Source organism: Neophocaena asiaeorientalis, unplaced genomic scaffold (assembly GCF_003031525.2).
Source record: "Neophocaena asiaeorientalis asiaeorientalis breed wild unplaced genomic scaffold, Neophocaena_asiaeorientalis_V1.1 scaffold134, whole genome shotgun sequence".
NCBI lineage: Eukaryota > Metazoa > Chordata > Mammalia > Artiodactyla > Phocoenidae > Neophocaena > Neophocaena asiaeorientalis.
In genome coordinates this window covers 27,653,825-27,670,737 of record NW_020185339.1, presented here as the reverse complement: position 1 = coordinate 27,670,737, position 16,913 = coordinate 27,653,825, and the positions used below count along the sequence as shown (strand labels likewise).

At 36.5% G+C, this 16,913-nt stretch overlaps 1 protein-coding gene across 8 annotated transcripts in view; it reads left to right on the top strand.

The window, feature by feature from the left end:
* The window catches only part of ATF1 (activating transcription factor 1), a 56,595-nt gene extending 43,254 nt beyond the window's left edge, over positions 1-13,341 (top strand). For 5 of the 8 annotated variants that reach the window (XM_024736724.1, XM_024736720.1, XM_024736723.1 and 2 more), the window contains 4 exons: positions 3,860-3,990; positions 6,792-6,974; positions 7,060-7,219; positions 11,800-13,308. In XM_024736724.1, the coding sequence (XP_024592492.1) occupies positions 3,860-3,990; positions 6,792-6,974; positions 7,060-7,219; positions 11,800-11,944 (619 nt within the window). In that variant the 3' untranslated portion in view covers positions 11,945-13,308. Of the gene's footprint in view, positions 1-3,859; positions 3,991-6,791; positions 6,975-7,059; positions 7,220-9,771; positions 9,892-11,799 lie in introns of all 8 variants that reach the window. The other 3 variants (XM_024736726.1, XM_024736725.1, XR_003002098.1) reach the window with 2 other exon arrangements.
* Positions 13,342-16,913: the final 3,572 nt, after the last annotated feature.

The window sequence follows — 16,913 nt, the reverse complement described above, 5'->3', positions numbered from 1 at the left end:
AAAAAAAAAAAAAAAAAAAAAGAAAAGAAAAAAAAGCAAACAAAATAAGACTTAAGAGCAAAGAAGATTATCAGAGATAAAGAGAGAGTCAGTTCACCAAGAAGACATAACAATCCTAAATAGGTACGCATCTAACAACAGAGCTTCATAATACATGTATCAAAAACTTACAGAACTGGAAAGCAAAATAAATCCACAGTTATAGCTGAAAATTTGAGTACACCTACCTCAGTATCCGACAGAACTTGTAGCCAGAAATTCAGCAAGATTATAGAACAACTGAACAATACAATCAACCAGTCGGATCTAATTGACATTTTTAGAACACTTTACCCACGTGCACAAAGAACATTCACCAAGAAACACCACATCCTGGATCATAACAAACCTTAACAAATTTAGAAGAATTAAAATTGTGCAAATTTTTTTTTTTTTTTTTTTTTTTTGCAAAGTTCTTTTATATTTGAATTAGACTAGAAGCCAGTAAAAGAAAGATAACAGGAAAATCTCCAAACATACAGAAATTAACACACTTAGAAATAATCCATGGACCAAACAGAAAATCTTAAGGGAAATTAGAAAGCACTGTGAACTTAATGAAAAATGAAAATATCAAAATCTGGAGCTGCAACCAGTGGGAAATAATTAGAGGAAAATTTACCTTATTAAATACAAACTTATAAAAGAAGGAAAATCTCAAATCAACAAGTTTCCACTTTAAGAAACTAGGGGAAAAACAAAATAAGGTCAAAGCAAGCAGGAGAAATGAAATAATAGAGATTAAGCGCAGAAATCAGGGAATTCCCTGGTGGTCCAGTGGTTAGGACCCTGCACTTCCATTGCCAGGGGCCCGGGTTTGATCCCTGGCCAGGGAACTAAGATCCTGCAAGATGCATGGCACGGCCAGGGGAGAAAAATAGAGAAGTCAATGAACTTGAAAAGAGAAAACTAATAGAGATAATATAACTGAAAGGTGGTTCTTTGGGGGAAAAAGAATTAGTAAAATTGATAATCCGGTAGCAAGATGGGGGGAATGGTGAATATAAAGGGGAGAGTGGTCAGAGATGAGGTTGGGGAGGTCACAGGGACAAGTTATGGCCTTGTAGACTGTGTCATTTATTCTGATAGGGAGCCACTGCAGATGAGTGACTTGATCTGACTGACATTTTAAAAAGATGACTGGTTGTTGATGATTGGTGTGGAGAATGGAATGTAGCAAGGAAAGGGCAGACTAAAGGAGGAACTGTTAGAGGCTACTCCTGTTCAGTCAGGAGGGTGGTGGCATGGACTGGTGTGTAGCAGTGGAGGTGATGAGGGTGGGTAAGACTCTGGATATATTTTCAAGATAGAGACAATGGGATTTGTTTGTGAATTGGATAAAGGTTGTGAGAAAGAGAGAATGACTCCAAAATTTTTGAAAAACAGTCGATATTTACTGACGTGGGTAAGACTGCAAGCGGTGGAAGGATATCTGACATTAGATTTGGATGTATTAAGTTTGAGATGCCTATTGAGTGGAAGTATTCAATACACAATTGGATATAGGAGTTTCGAGTTAAGGAGAGAAGTTGAGGAAATATCATTTGAGGGGTCATCGGTATACACAAGGTATTCAAGCCTATGGGACAGATGAGCTCATTAGAAAGAATAGAGATAAAGAGAAGTCCAAAAGACTAAGGTTCTCCGAGAATGAGGCAGGAGGATGAGGAAGAATGCAAAACAGTGGCAAATAATATCTCAAAATATAGTAAAAATAAAGTAATATATATGGGAATGGTAAACAACAATTTAGATAATGGTACTCTTTGAGGGGGGAGAAGAGCAGGGAAAGGAGTTGGTAGTGACATTTTGGTGTATCTGTAAGTTAATTCCTATTAAAAATGAGATATCTAAAGCAAACATGGCAAAATACCATCTAATGGTTCTTGGTACATGGTACATTGGTGTTTTATTTTCTGTACTTCTCTTTATGCTCAAAATGTTTCATAACTTAAAACTGAAAAAGAAATGGCCACAGCATTCCACAGTCTCATGTGAGGCTGGCTGCTTAAGACCATGCAGGCAGCTTGTTAAATGGATTCTGGAGCTCTGTCCACTCAATCATTAGGGTTACCAGTTGGGAATCTGAATTCAGTAAACCTCTCCAGCTGATTCTGGTACATAATCAGGTTTAGGAACCACTGTGACAATTCTACAGATGGCTAACACAGAGTCCTATAGGACTGCCACCTCTCTTGCTCTCTGTGTGGGACTTCTGTTAGTACAGTCTACACTTGCAGGTCTTTTTGGGAAGACTGTCCAGAGTAAAGAGACCAAGCTGGAGAAGGATCTTCAATGTGTGGTAAGAGAACAGCTGAAGGATCTAAAATTATTTGGTCTCCAATAAAGAAGACCTGTAGCAGTTGTCAAATATTGCAAAGAAGGACATGGATATATTGGGTCGGCCCAAAAGTTCATTCGGGTTTTCCTGTGCGATGTTATGAAAAACCCGAATGAACTTTTTGGCCAACCCAATTAGGGTAAAGCTTAACGTTCTCTAGCTTCATTGGGTGGAATTAGCTTTGAGTCTAAATAAGGATGAGCTCTAACCATCCAAAAATTGAATAGTTTGCTTTTTGGAAGTTGTAGATGAATTATTCCTGGAAGTAGAGGCTGTTAGCAATGCTTGAGAATTCCTCCACTGGCTGGAGGGTTAGCATAGATAACATGAAAGATCCCTTTTAATGCTGAGGGTTTTTTTTTTTTTCCTTTGTGATTCTTTTTTATTATTGTTTCCACACAAGTAGTTCAGGTTTTCTGATTTTTCTACAATAAACACAGAATTCTTGAGTAAACATTTTTTTCCTTTTCTTTTTCTCCCCAGAAACAAAATTATGCTCCCTCCATCCCCAGCTGTGTTTTGGAAGACCTTTCTTCTCAGCAAGGCATCTTTTTCCATCCCCTTATTCTTGCCATGAGTCCCTTTTATTTTTTAACCAAGTCTGAGGGATGCCTGTGGAATCAAATGTACTTGTTAAAATAAGCAATTTTATTTATCACTGATAACTCTGCATTTTTATAGTAGTATTTTTTTGTACTTTCCATCAAAGTTAGGAAAATGGGGTTTTCCTCCCAGTTATACATACATATATACCTTCTTTTTCATATTCTTTTCCATTATGGTCTATCACAGGATATTGAATATAGTTCCCTGTGCTATACAGTAGGACCTTGTTGTTTATCAATTCCATATATACCAGTTTGCATCTGCTAACCCCAAACTCCCAATCCATCCCTCTCCCACCTCACTCCCCCTTGACAACCACCAGTCTTTATAGTAGTATTTTTTTTTTATTTTAATTTTTTGGCCACACCACCTGGCATGCAGGATCTTAGTTCCCCAACCAGGGATCGAACTGTGCCCTCTGTAGTGGAAGCACGGATTGTTCCACTGGAACTACTGGACCGCCAGGGAAGTCCAAAATTTAATCTTTTTAATAAAGGTCACTGACACTATTTAGAAAATGAATAGTACTTTGTTAATTAATGAAATACCTCACAATGGAGCCATCTCTCCTGTAGGGGAGGGAGACATTTTATACCTCTACAAGGGCCTTGTATATTGAAAGGCACTCTGTATGGGTATTTGCTCAGTGTCTCTTTTCATGTCGTCATAAACTAAAATATAACCAGCCTGCTAATAAACAAAGTCTAGTTTGTGCTAAAACACAGTATGTGCTAAACAAAGGATTCCTTGACATAAGAGTTTAGGTGTCTACCAGATTACTGTATTTTTAACCTGAGATTTAAAAGGTTTAGTAATTTCTTTGTAAAGCTGTCCTCATCACCAACAGTAATAATAGAGCTCTATTTTTCACAGAAAAATTTTGAAAGACCTATCTTCTGAAGATACACGGGGCAGAAAAGGAGACGGAGAAAATCCTGGAGTTTCTGCTGTCACTTCTATGTCTGTTCCAACTCCCATCTATCAGACTAGCACCGGACAGTACAGTACGTATAGGAATAAATTTCCCACCCGATAGACACACAAAAACTAACCTTTCTGTTTGAAGAAGTGGTGTGTAAACTGTCATACTTTAATAGTGATGATTATTAAAGGATAACATTTTGAGCCAGAAATAATGCAGAGTTCTTTTTCAGTATTATCTCATTTATTCCTTACAACAACTTTGTTGTGAGGTGGGCAGTTATCAATTTATGAGGGAACTGAGGCTTAGAGTCAGATAATATCCCTGAAGTCATACAGCTTGTAAGTGACACACGGCTTGTAAATGATATACTTACTTTAGGGTATAAGTCTGTGAGTTTTGACAAATGCATGGAGCTGTCTAAGCACCACCACAATCAAGACACTCCATCACCCCAAGAAATTCACTTGTGCTGTGTCCGTTCGTACATAATCTCTCCCTCCTCTCCTAACCCCTGTTCTTCAGGTTTTATTGGTGTCCCATCTGACCACCCGTCACCATCTCCAGTCATCCTCTCCACCACCTCAGTCTACACTCTCATCTGAATTACTGCAGTATCCGATTGGTCATCTTGCTTCCATTCTTGCTTTCATACTTTTCCATATCTCAGCCAAAGCAATTTATTTAAAATGTCAGTTAGATCACACCATTCTTGCTCAGAATCTTCCAGTGACTTTAGAATAGGTCCCACAAAGCATTACATTCAGGATCTGGCTTTGCCTGCCACTCTGATCTCATCTCCTACCACTTGATGCCATTCTGGCCACACAGACTTTCTTGCTGTTCCTTAACACATGAAGCTTGTTTCTACCTCAGGATCTTCGGAGGTGTCATCCCTACTACCTGCGCGTTCTTCACCAGATCCTCACATGCCTTACATCCTCACTTTTTATAATGACGTATAAATGCCATAAAATATAGTAGCTTAATTATAGAATGTATGTAATTATAGATTAGCTTATTTATGATCTGTTCTCAAGGAATGTAAGTTCACAACTATAACCCTGGCATACAGGGCCTGGCGCATGTAGGCCTTCATTAAAATGTGTTATGAATATATGATTTTAAGAATATATGTAGAATATTTCTGTGAGGACACATAAGAAACTGGGAATAGCGGTTGCAAGGAAGGAAACTTAGGAGCAGAGAGCAGAGGCAATTGGGAGGTTCACTTTTCATTTTAAACAAAACTGAATTTTTTTTTAAATCATATACATGTATTGCTATTTCCAAAAAAATTTTTTAAGGCAGCATATTAGCAAGTTAAAAGTTATGATATATTAAATGGTTTATTATTCTAAACCCATTAAAAATTAGAATTATGAAAACTACAAAGAAACTTGGGCTAATATTTCATATGTTACAACTGAAGTAAGTACAGTACAAGTCATATTTAGGGCAGCATGATCCAGTAGAACTTGATGATGCAAATGTTCTGTATTTGCATTGTCTAGTACAGTAGCTGCTAAACTATATGAATACCGAGCACGTGACATGTGGCTGGTGAGACTGAGGAACTGCATTTTTTATTTTAATTTTAGTTAATTTAAATAGCCACGCATGGCTCACGGCTACTGTATTGAACAGTACAGTTGAGTTCTTCAAAGAAGTAAATTCAACCAGGTAAATACACATGTTAAGCAAGTACAGGAAGATAGGTTGCAAAAATGAAAATATTCTGCATTAACATGTATATTTAACATCAAAAGATGTGTATCTATAATGTGTGTAAATGAACCTGTTCTGATATTTATATATGAATCTGTGTGAGCACAGGAAAAGGTCAGGAAGGTTGTGCTCCAAAATAATGTTTACCTCAGGAGGGGGTGGGGAGTGGACAGTGGAATAAATAGGGATAAAGGGACTTTTTATATACATATTTATATATGTACGTAATGTGTGTTGCAGGGAAGGAGACTGAAAGTAATTCCTAGTATAAGTTTAAAACAAATCTCTGAATCTAAAAAATATATATATATATTTTTTGCGGTACGCGGGCCTCTCACTGCTGTGGCCTCTCCCGTTGCGGAGCACAGGCTCCGGACGCGCAGGCTCAGCGGCCATGGCTCACGGGCCCAGCCGCTCCGCGGCATGTGGGATCTTCCCGGATCGGGGCACGAACCCGTGTCCCCTACATCGGCAGGCGGACTCTCAGCCACTGCGCCACCAGGGAAGCCCCTAAAAAATTTTAATGTCTTTACTTCTAAAGTCATTTTATAAATTAAAGTATATGGGAATATTTGTTGTGTGGTAGTAGGGAAAGGATAAGGGTAATCAGAAACAGTGGTCACCACTAGAGAGTGGAGCTAAGAAATAGTATGAGGATTTACCTTTTCATTATGTAACCTTTTATCCTTTTTGAATTTTCTTCCATAGGCACACTTACCTATTCAAAAATATTTTAAAATACAATCTTTTTAATGCTTTTAAATAAAAATTACAAACTATGTTAATATTTCCTACTACTTATTTTTCCTTTAAAAGTTTGTCATTGGTGGTACCCTCTTCTAATGGCCCAAAATTGCTGTGACAACATTAACAATTAGCATGGAATGCTCTATAGAGCCCCAAATGGGTTTTGACCAATCAGTTATTGTACAGTCTGAGACTAAATTTAAGATTAGTGCATCTGAAATACAAAATTTTCTGAAGAAGTGCCGTTTTACTTGTTTTACATATAGCTCACCCGAAGTAGTCAACAGTTATCGAGTGGAATTGCATTTAAACCTGTTTTAATAAATAGCAAATTTTTTTTTTTGCCAATCCTTTGTCATTAGTGTGTTGTACAGCCTTATATTAGCTATGTTCTCTCTTTGGTTTAAGTTGCCATTGCCCCAAATGGAGCCTTACAGCTGGCCAGTCCAGGCACAGATGGAGTACAGGGGCTTCAGACATTAACCATGACAAATTCAGGCAGTACTCAACAAGGTACAACAATTCTCCAGTATGCACAGACCTCTGATGGACAGCAAATACTTGTGCCCAGCAACCAGGTGGTTGTACAAAGTAAGTTTGCTTAAGTATCTATGGAAAGCATCACAAAGTACTTTCAAAGACACTTATAAATTAACTCATTCTTTTGACCACACAGCTGCATCAGGAGATATGCAGACATATCAGATCCGTACCACACCTTCAGCTACTTCGCTACCACAAACCGTGGTGATGACATCTCCCGTAACCCTTACATCTCAGACAACTAAGACAGATGACCCCCAACTGAAAAGAGAAATAAGGTTGATGAAAAATAGGTAGGTAGTAAAATTATACTATCAGAATGGGTAATGTTTTTATAAATCTCAAAATATAACCAGATATTAACTGAGATTGTATATTAGAAACAAGGAGAGGGGATTATGTCAACATTATTTTAAGAGTTTTAGATTATGTCTAGTGGATCAGTGAGTCCCTTTGCATAGTTTCTTTATTTAATATATGACCTAGAGTTCTTCCATTTTTATTGTGTCCTTTGAATAGCACTGTTAAGCAAGACTTTTCAAACAATATATTTTGTTCTTATTCAGATGACAAAGTTAAGTGAAAATAATAATTTGCTGCTTGCTGTTGACCAGAGTAAGAATAGGCAAGAATTAGTAGGATTCTGCATAATACCTAATATACTTCTGGATACAGAATTGCTCTTAAAAATGAATTTTGATCATGAAATATAGTAGTCATTTAACCCCCAGAAACATTTGTTTGTTTTGAATGTATTTTAAACATTGCTATATGCACTACATATACATCAGGCATTAAAAATCCCTAGTTCTTTGAGAAAAAGAATATGATGGGTAGCCTTCTGCAGTGTGTTCAAGGGAAAAGAAAAGACACCGGGAAACTATATTAGAAACAAAAAAGGGTAAATAGCCACAGATACAACAAATTTTTAAAGGTTCTATTTTCAGGTCCTCTCCAGTAAGTTAGAAAATTAGAATAAAGGATAATTTTCTAGAGCAATAAAAATTACCATAAAAGGACCAGATGGATACATTTAATTACTTCAAGATAAAATGTTTCTTTACTAAAAACAAGAGGAAGCATCACTGTAAATGACTTGGTAACAAGGCAGGGACCATCTGTTGTTTTGGAGGTTCCAACAAATACAAGTAAATGAAGTAAGTTATGTAAATTATTAGAAAAGAATCGTATCTTGTTGCTGATGATACGATTGTGTACCTAGGAAACCCAAAAGACTTGTTAAAAATTACTAGAGTGTGACTTCTCTTTCTGACAATGTAACCCTCAGCTACATAATAAAAGCTTGATGAAATATAAAAACCATCCTTTTAAATGACTGGATGAGCATGCAGAAAGTAAGAGAAATCTATTGAGGTTAGATATGCGAACCAGAAGCCCAGGACCATGATGTTAAATAAGCACTTAAGCAGCCCCTGTATATCCTAGGGATAAATTCAGATCTTTGTAATTGGTATAGCTTTGGTATGCAGAGGGGACTCAGGACAGAGCCTGGGGCCTCTGCAGGCTGGAGAACTGGATCACAGATTATTTTTCACGAGGTCGAGACCCAAGAAGTACTACATCCATAAGCTGAGAATTGTAATTTAAAAAATTAGTGCCCCCAACTGGAGAAAGCAACTTCAACACAGGGTCTAATGAATTCCCATACATTGAGTTCTAACAAATATAAGTTGAAAAATCAGGCTACCCAAGGAATTAGGCCTCCATTATATGTGCCAACCCCTTAGGCAACTGTCACAAAAAATTATTTCCATTTTTTTGAGATGAGGAAACTGAGGCCTAGAGAAGATGTTACTTGACCAAGGTTACACTGCTTAGTAACTGATAGAGGGTAGGGTTTAAATTCATGGGTCCAAGTGTTAGAGTCCAAAGTCTTAGGGAATCCCACACTGCCTTTCAGGAGCAAGAGTCAGCAGAAAGAGCAGACGACAGAACAAGTTTTGTGAAGTCTTAGTAATCTAGTGGAGAGAGGGAAAGAAGTATGTCTTTTGTATTTAAAAAAAAGGATGTCATTGTAAATCATCAAAGCTCAAGAGACTATAAAAGTGATAAAAATTGGAGAGGAAAAATAAAACTATTATTATTAGCAAAGATATATTCATCTGCTTAGAATATCCAGGAAGATCTATCTGCAAACTATTTGAAATTGAAAAAGAACCAGTTCTTTTCAACATTTGTACCAGAAGCCCTTGCCAGTTTAGTAAAACAGGAAAAGGGAGGGGAAATTACAAGGATTTAAATGAAAAAAATAGAAACCATTACTATCTTTTATATGATTGCTTGATTTAAAAAAAAAACCAAATGGACTTAGAGAAAAATTATTGTAAGTAATGAGTTCACTAGATACAAAATCAGTTTTCAAAAATCAACTGTAGGGCTTCCCTGGTGGTGCAGTGGTTTAGAGTCTGCCTGCCGACGCAGGGGATGCGGGTTCATGCCCCAGTCTGGGAAGATCCCACATGCCGCGGAGCATCTGGGCCCGTGAGCCATGGCTGCTGAGCCTGCGCGTCCGGAGCCTGTGCTCCGCGGCAGGAGAGGCCACAACAGTGAGAGGCCCGCATACCGCAAAAAACTGTATTTCTTCACATCATCAATAAAGAGTTTGGTAAATAATTATTTAAAAGATATCATTTATATTATCAATAAATAAAATATGTGAGAATAAATCTAACAAAAGCTGTCCAGGACATTTACAGAAAACATTGTAAAATGTTTTTGAAAGACATTAAGGAAGATCTAAATAAATGGAGAAATATACTATGTCCATAGATATGGAAACTCAGTATTATAAAGATGACTATTTTTCCCCCCAATTGATCCATAGATTCAATGCAGTTCCAATCAAAACCCAAACAGGTTGTTTGAAGAAATTGACAAGTTGATACTAAAATTTGTAGAAGAGTAAAGGGCCAAGAGCAGCCAAAATATTCCAGACAAGAATAAGGTGAGGAGATATCAAGTTTTGTTTAAAGCTGTGGTAATTCAAATCATGTTATATTGGCATTGAGATAAACAAAATCACCAGTGAAATAGAGTAGGGAGCTCAGAAACAGATCTGTGAATACATGAAACCTGGTAGGGCAGATTACTGGGGGAAGGAGGGACTCCAAATAAATGGTGCTAAGATAGTTATTTATATGTGAAAAAATATATTGGATTTCTTCCTCACACCATACACAAAAATCATACTAAATGAATGAAAGGTGAAATTTTAAAAACTTTTAGATGAAAATGTATAATCTCATGGTTTCAAGTATAAGGAAGATTCCTTAAAACAACACACATAAACACAAAATAATTAACATGAAAAATTGATGAATCCTCATTAAAATGAGTAACTTCTTTTCATCAAAAGATAAAGTGAATGAAAATATAAGCTTCAGACCTATAGAAGATATTTGCAACATATCTAACCAAAACCAAACAGATTTGTTTGAAAAAATATAAAGATCTTCTGAATTAATCAGAAGTACAACCCAACTGAAAAAATGTTGAATATATTTTTGAAATGATACTGACACAACTCCACATCTGGAGGAAAATTAAATTGGACTCCTATTTTATACCATATACAGAAGTAATTGCAGATGGATTAAAGACTTAACTGTGAAAATTAAGCAATAAAATCTTTAAGATAAAATTTAGAGAGAAATACATAGTATATCACATTTTAATCTAAGCCAAGAAAGAGTTTTAAAAAGAGCATTTATTGCATTAAGAAATAAAAATATCAGAAATCAAGTGGTAGATTAGAAAATAATGTAGAAACAGATAAAGGGTTACTGTGTATAATGCACTGAGAGTTCTTAGGTTGTTCATCTTTCAAATAATTTCTAATTGTAAAATGGGCAAAATGTATGAATGGAAAAGGGTATGAATAGGCAAATTATGTAAGAGCAGATCTGAAAGACCGTTAAATTTTTGAGAATATGCTCAATCACACTAGTAGTCAGGGAAGTGAAAATTAATTAACAATGAAATGTCCACACGGCAAAGAACTGTGTACCACTATATCAATAGAAACATCATTAAAATAGTATGTGTAAAAAAAGCAAGTTGCAGATAATATCTACAGTCCATGGTATAAAAAATACTCAAAATAATACTTTTTACTTCTATATGTATGTAAAACTTGAATGTAAATCCATAGAAATATTCTAACAGGACATGTACAAAACTGAGAATGAAAGCACTGTTTGTAATTAAAACTCAATAAATAAAAATGAGAGAGCCTATGTGCCAAAAGTTAATAAGAGGACCCATAAATTTCATTTCTTGGTATTTATCCAAGAGGAATGGGACATATGTTCACAAAGAGACTGGCATAAGAACATGCATAGCAGCTAAAACTAGAAAACAGCCCAAGAGAATGGATCAACAGATTGTAATGGTATTCATACAGTGGAATATGCCCAACAACATAAAGGAACAAACCACTGCACAGTAACACAGATAAACCTCACAAATATACTGAGTGAAAGGAGATGAGACGCAAGAGTACATTCTGCATGACTCTGGTATCTGACGTTCTAGAATAGGAAAAATTTCATCTATGGTGATAAAAATCAAAACAGTAGTTGCTTGGGGAGATGAACGGGCATGAGGGAACTTTCTGGGGCAATAAAAATGTATGTCTTGATGAGTGGGTGGGTTATACAGGTATATATGCATTTGCCAAAACCAACTGAATTCTGCACTGAAGATCATTGTGTTTTTCACTGTATACAGATTATACCTTAATTTTTTTTTAATGAGGAAAAAATGATGACCAGGGAAGATTACTGAAGTGCATTTACCATTTAAGGAATGTGAACTTTTTTCTAACATTGGTTTTTTTAATGCTTACATTTAGAGAAGCTGCTCGAGAATGTCGCAGAAAGAAGAAAGAATATGTGAAATGTCTGGAAAATCGAGTTGCAGTCCTGGAAAATCAAAATAAAACTCTAATAGAAGAGTTGAAAACTTTGAAGGATCTTTATTCTAATAAAAGTGTTTGATGCTTAAGAAAGAAAATATTTTTGTGGACTTGCCTAAAAATTAGACGGAATTTCTTTTCTTTTTTAGTGGAGTTTTATGAATTAAAAGGTCAAAAATGAAGCTTTTATTTAGGCTTTTGCAACTCAAAGATAAATATCTTATGCAAGAGATCTGGTGACAGAGGATAAAGTGGAAAAAGACCTCAAGGAGGTTACTGGCCCAACTGGAAGCTCTGTAAAAATTAAACATACTCAAGAAACAAGAAATGAACTTTCACAAATTCAAATTTTCTAAATAACAATAGTTGTCATATTCCAAAAATGGCAGATAAGATGAAATTTGATAAATCAGATTTTTAAAAATAAATCAATTTACCCTATAGGTTTGCATTTCTTACCATTTCCTAAAATTTACCTTTTTCAATTGTGTGTGTGTGCAACTTCTGCCAATAAATTCTAAATTACAAATAGAAAAAAGCTAATATACAACTAAATATATAAACTATGTGTTCTGATTATGTATACTTGCTCTATCATCAGGTCTTAAATGGGTTTTTAAAAGTTTGTTTATTGGACTTCAGAGGATTTTTGAGACTGGGTTAACTATTTTCGAGGCCTTGTCCTAAAAGGCATCTAAGGTACATGAATGGAGTGTGGTGATTTTTGTAACATTTTTTTATCAGAATGGAAAGAGAATTGTTTAAAAGCTTGATACTTTTAAATGGTTTGTTTTTTGGTTACTCTGGGAATGATTTTCTACAAATATTTAATAAATTGTTTTTTGATTCTATATTCTGTATGCAGTTAAATATACATTACTTATTCTGTTGTGCTTTAATAGAATGGAATGTTTACAGGCCCTTGAGATGTTAGAGTATTTTAAAAACCTTCTGAAGATGCATACCAAAGTTTTCCAAGAGGATTTTATCATTGGTTTAATGTAAGGTTTATGAGATTCTAAAATAGTACAGTTACTAAGGCAATTTTATGTGAGAGACTATTTTGTAATGTAGTGAATGGTACATTTATAAGAAATGTGACTGCCAATATATTTTTATAGCTAATCTTTATAAATTCTAAAGTTGAGTTTTTAATGATTATTTTAAATGTTTATATAGTTTGTTAGTAAAAAATATTTTGCATCTCAAAGTATCATTTTTATATTATAGGAAGTAAAGTTTCCAGATTGGCTAATATTTGAATTGTAAGTTTTGTATGCAGTTTATCCAGAGTTCAAAAATACTGTCAGCACACCAGTGTTTAACCTCTGTATTCCAATTTGTATACACTTTGAAATTGTACTGCAAAACTATTGTGTGCTTCTCATACAATATGTATCATATTGTTGTTGCCTATGAAATTAAAGGACATTTGATAAAAATTAAGTTTTCCGAATGTAAAATATATTGCTTGATATACGAATGACAAGCTTCCTGATAGCCATTGTGTTAATTATACTAACTATAGTGCATTTCTAGTTTTAAAATGAGGATAAATTTACAAATCTGGGCTACACTACCTATTTTAAGAAGGGGATATGTTTATATGTTTTGATTCAGTCAGAACCAATTATAACAAACTGAAGATATCTAAGTATTTTGTTCTACAAGTGTTTAGGACATGGTTAAGGAGCCTGTCATGTAGAAATCTTCACCTAACAGATAAATTTGTGATTAATCCTAGTAAAATTTTTCATTAACGGCATCTTTTAAAATGGGATTTTGTTGACTTGGCAGTAGTTTATGTAAAGAAATATAAAGTCTGATCACCAGTGGGATTACTTCTATCCCTGTCCTGTGTAAAGCCTGAGTCTCAAAATAGTCACCCATTAGGCTAAAGAATATTAGGAGGTATGGGGTCAGTGGGTTATATCCAGAGTGTTTTAAAAGATAATATATTGGGTAGGTGTTGTGTTTGGCTCCAGTAGCCTAGCTCTTAGTACCTTAACAACTGGACATCCACACATATTTGTAAATTCTCCACAGCCTACACATTGCTGGTATAGGGCCTTGCTCACTAGATAATGTTACCTAGTTTAGCTATATGTAACAGGCATTGGCAAGCCACTGAGGATTCCATAAATGCATACCAAATTATCTTCCTAGATGTTTTTCTAATTTGAATTCAGTGTGGGGCTTATACTTTAAAGGTGATTGTAGTACAAACCTGAAATTATTAGACTTCAGAAATTCATCAGACCAAAGAAATTAGTTCCTTAGTTCAATTTACTATTTTAAATAATCAATTTACTAATTTGTTATATTGATGGAAATACATTATTGCCCAGGAACACATCTTGAGCATATAAAATATGATAACCCTTTAATTTTATTGAACAGAGCAGGGGTCCCCAACCCCCAGGCCATGGACCAGTACGGGTCCATGGCCTGTTGGGAACCAGACCACACAGCAGGAGCTGAGGAGCGGGCCAGCGGGCGAAGCTTCATCTGTATTTCCAGCCACTCCCCATGGCTCACATTACCTCCTGAGCTCCGCCTCCTGTCAGAATCTAGTGTGGCAGCATTAGATTCTCATAGGAGCACAAACCCTAATGTGAACTGCACATGTGAGGGATCTAGTCTGCGTGCTCCTTATGAGAATCTAACGCCTGATGATCTGAGGTGGAGCTGAGGCGGTGACGCTAGCGCTGGGGAGCGGCTGCCAATACAGATTATCATTAGCAGAGAGGTTTGACTGCACACAGACCATAATCAGTTGCCTGCAGACTCATATCAAAACCCTATCGGTGAGTGGCAAGTGAAAACAAGCTCAGGGCTCCCACTGACTCTGCATGATGGTGAGCTGTATAATTATTTCACGTATTACAATGTATTAATAATAGAAATAGAGTGCACAGTAAATGCAATGCGCTTGAATCATCCCCAAACCATCCCCCCAGGGTCTGTGGAAAAATTGTCTTCCACGAAACCGGTCCCTGAGGCCAGAAAGGTTGGGGACCGCTGGAATAGAGCATAAAGAATGGGCATGTTTTAGAGCTTTGGGAATCTTACCATATACATTTAATCATTCAGCAGTTATTATATTGAAGTTACTAGTTAAACCTGTGTTTTTCTCCAGTTAGAATGTATTATGCCTTGGACACTACATAGTGATTAAGAAAAAGACATAACAGTTGTAGATATTTATGCACCCAACATAGGAGCACATCAATACATAAGGCAAATGCTAACAGCCATAAAAGGGGAAATCAACAGTAACACAATCATAGTGGGGGACTTTAACAGCCCACTTACACCAATGGGCAGATCATTCAGACAGAAAATAAGGAAACACAGCCTTAAATGACAAACTAGACCAGATGCACTTAATTGATATCTTCAGGACATTCCATCCAAAAGTAGCAGAATACATTTTCTTCTCAAGTGCACACAGAACATTCTCTAGGATAGATCACATCTTGGGTCACAAATCAAGCCTTGGTAAATTTAAGAAAACTGAAATCATATCAAGCGTCTTTTCCAACCACAACACTATGAGATTAGAAATAAATTACAGGGAAAAAACGTACAAAACACAAACACATGGAGACTAAACAGTACATTACTAAATAACCAAGAGATCACTGAAGAAATCAAAGAGGAAATCGAAAAATACCTAGAAACAAATGACAATGAAAACACATGACCCAAAACCTACAGGATGCAGCAAAAGCAGTTCTAAGAGGGAAGTTTATAGCAATTCAATCCTACCTCAAAAAACAAGAAAAATCTCAACCTAACCTGACACCTAAAGCAATTAGAGAAAGAACAAAAAACAAAGCAAAAAAAACAAAACAAAACAAAAAAACCCCCACACAGTTAGTATAGCAGGAAAGGAATCAAAAAGATGAGAGCAGAAATAAGTGAAAAAGAAATGTAGAAAACAACAGCAAAGATCAGTAAAAAGCTAAAAGCTCATTCTTTGAGAAGATAAACTAAGTTGATAAACCATTAGCCAGAATCATCAAGAAAAAAAGGGAGAAGACTCAAATCAATAAAATTAGAAATGAAAAAGGAGAAGTTACAGGGCCCCCCAGTGGCACAGTGGTTGAGAGTCCACCTGCCGATGCAGGGGACACGGGGTCATGCCCCGGTCAGGGAAGATCCCACATGCCGTGGAGCAGCTGGGCCCGTGAGCCATGGCCGCTGAGCCTGTGCATCTGGAGCCTGTGCGCCGCCACGGGAGAGGCCACAACAGTGAGAGGCCCGCGTACCGCAAAAAAAAATAAAAAATCTTCCAACAGGGGGCTTCCCTGGTGGCACAATGGTTGAGAGTCTGCCTGCCGATGCAGGGGACACGGGTTCGTGCCCCGGCCCGGGAAGATCCCACATGCCGTGGGGCAGCTGGGCCCGTGAGCCATGGCCGCTGAGCCTGTGCATCTGGAGCCTGTGCTCCGCCACGGGAGAGGCCACAACAGTGAGATGCCCACATACCGCAAAAAAAAAAAAAAATCTTCCAACAAACAAAAGCCCAGGGCCAGATGGCTTCACAGGAGAAGTCTATTAAACATTTAGAGAAGAGCTAACACCGATGCTTCTCAAACTCTTCCAAAAAACTGCAGACAGGAAAACTCCCAAACTCATTCTATGAGGTCACCATCACCTTGATACCAAAACCAGACAAAGATACTACAAAAAACGAAAATTACAGACCAATATCACTGATGAACACAGATGCAAAAATCCTCAACAAAATACTAGCAAACAGAATTCAACAACACAGTAAAAAGATCATACACCATGATCAAGTGACATTTATCCCAGGGATGTAAGGATTCTTCAATATATGCAAATCAATTAATGTGATACACCATATTAACAAATTGAAGGAGAAAAACCATATGATCATCTCAACAGATGCAGAAAAAGCTTTCAACAAAATTCAACACGCATTTATGATAAAAACTCTCCAGAAAGTAGGCAGAGAGGGAAACTACCTCAACATAATAAAGGCCATATATGACAAACCGACAGCAAACGTTATTCTCAAT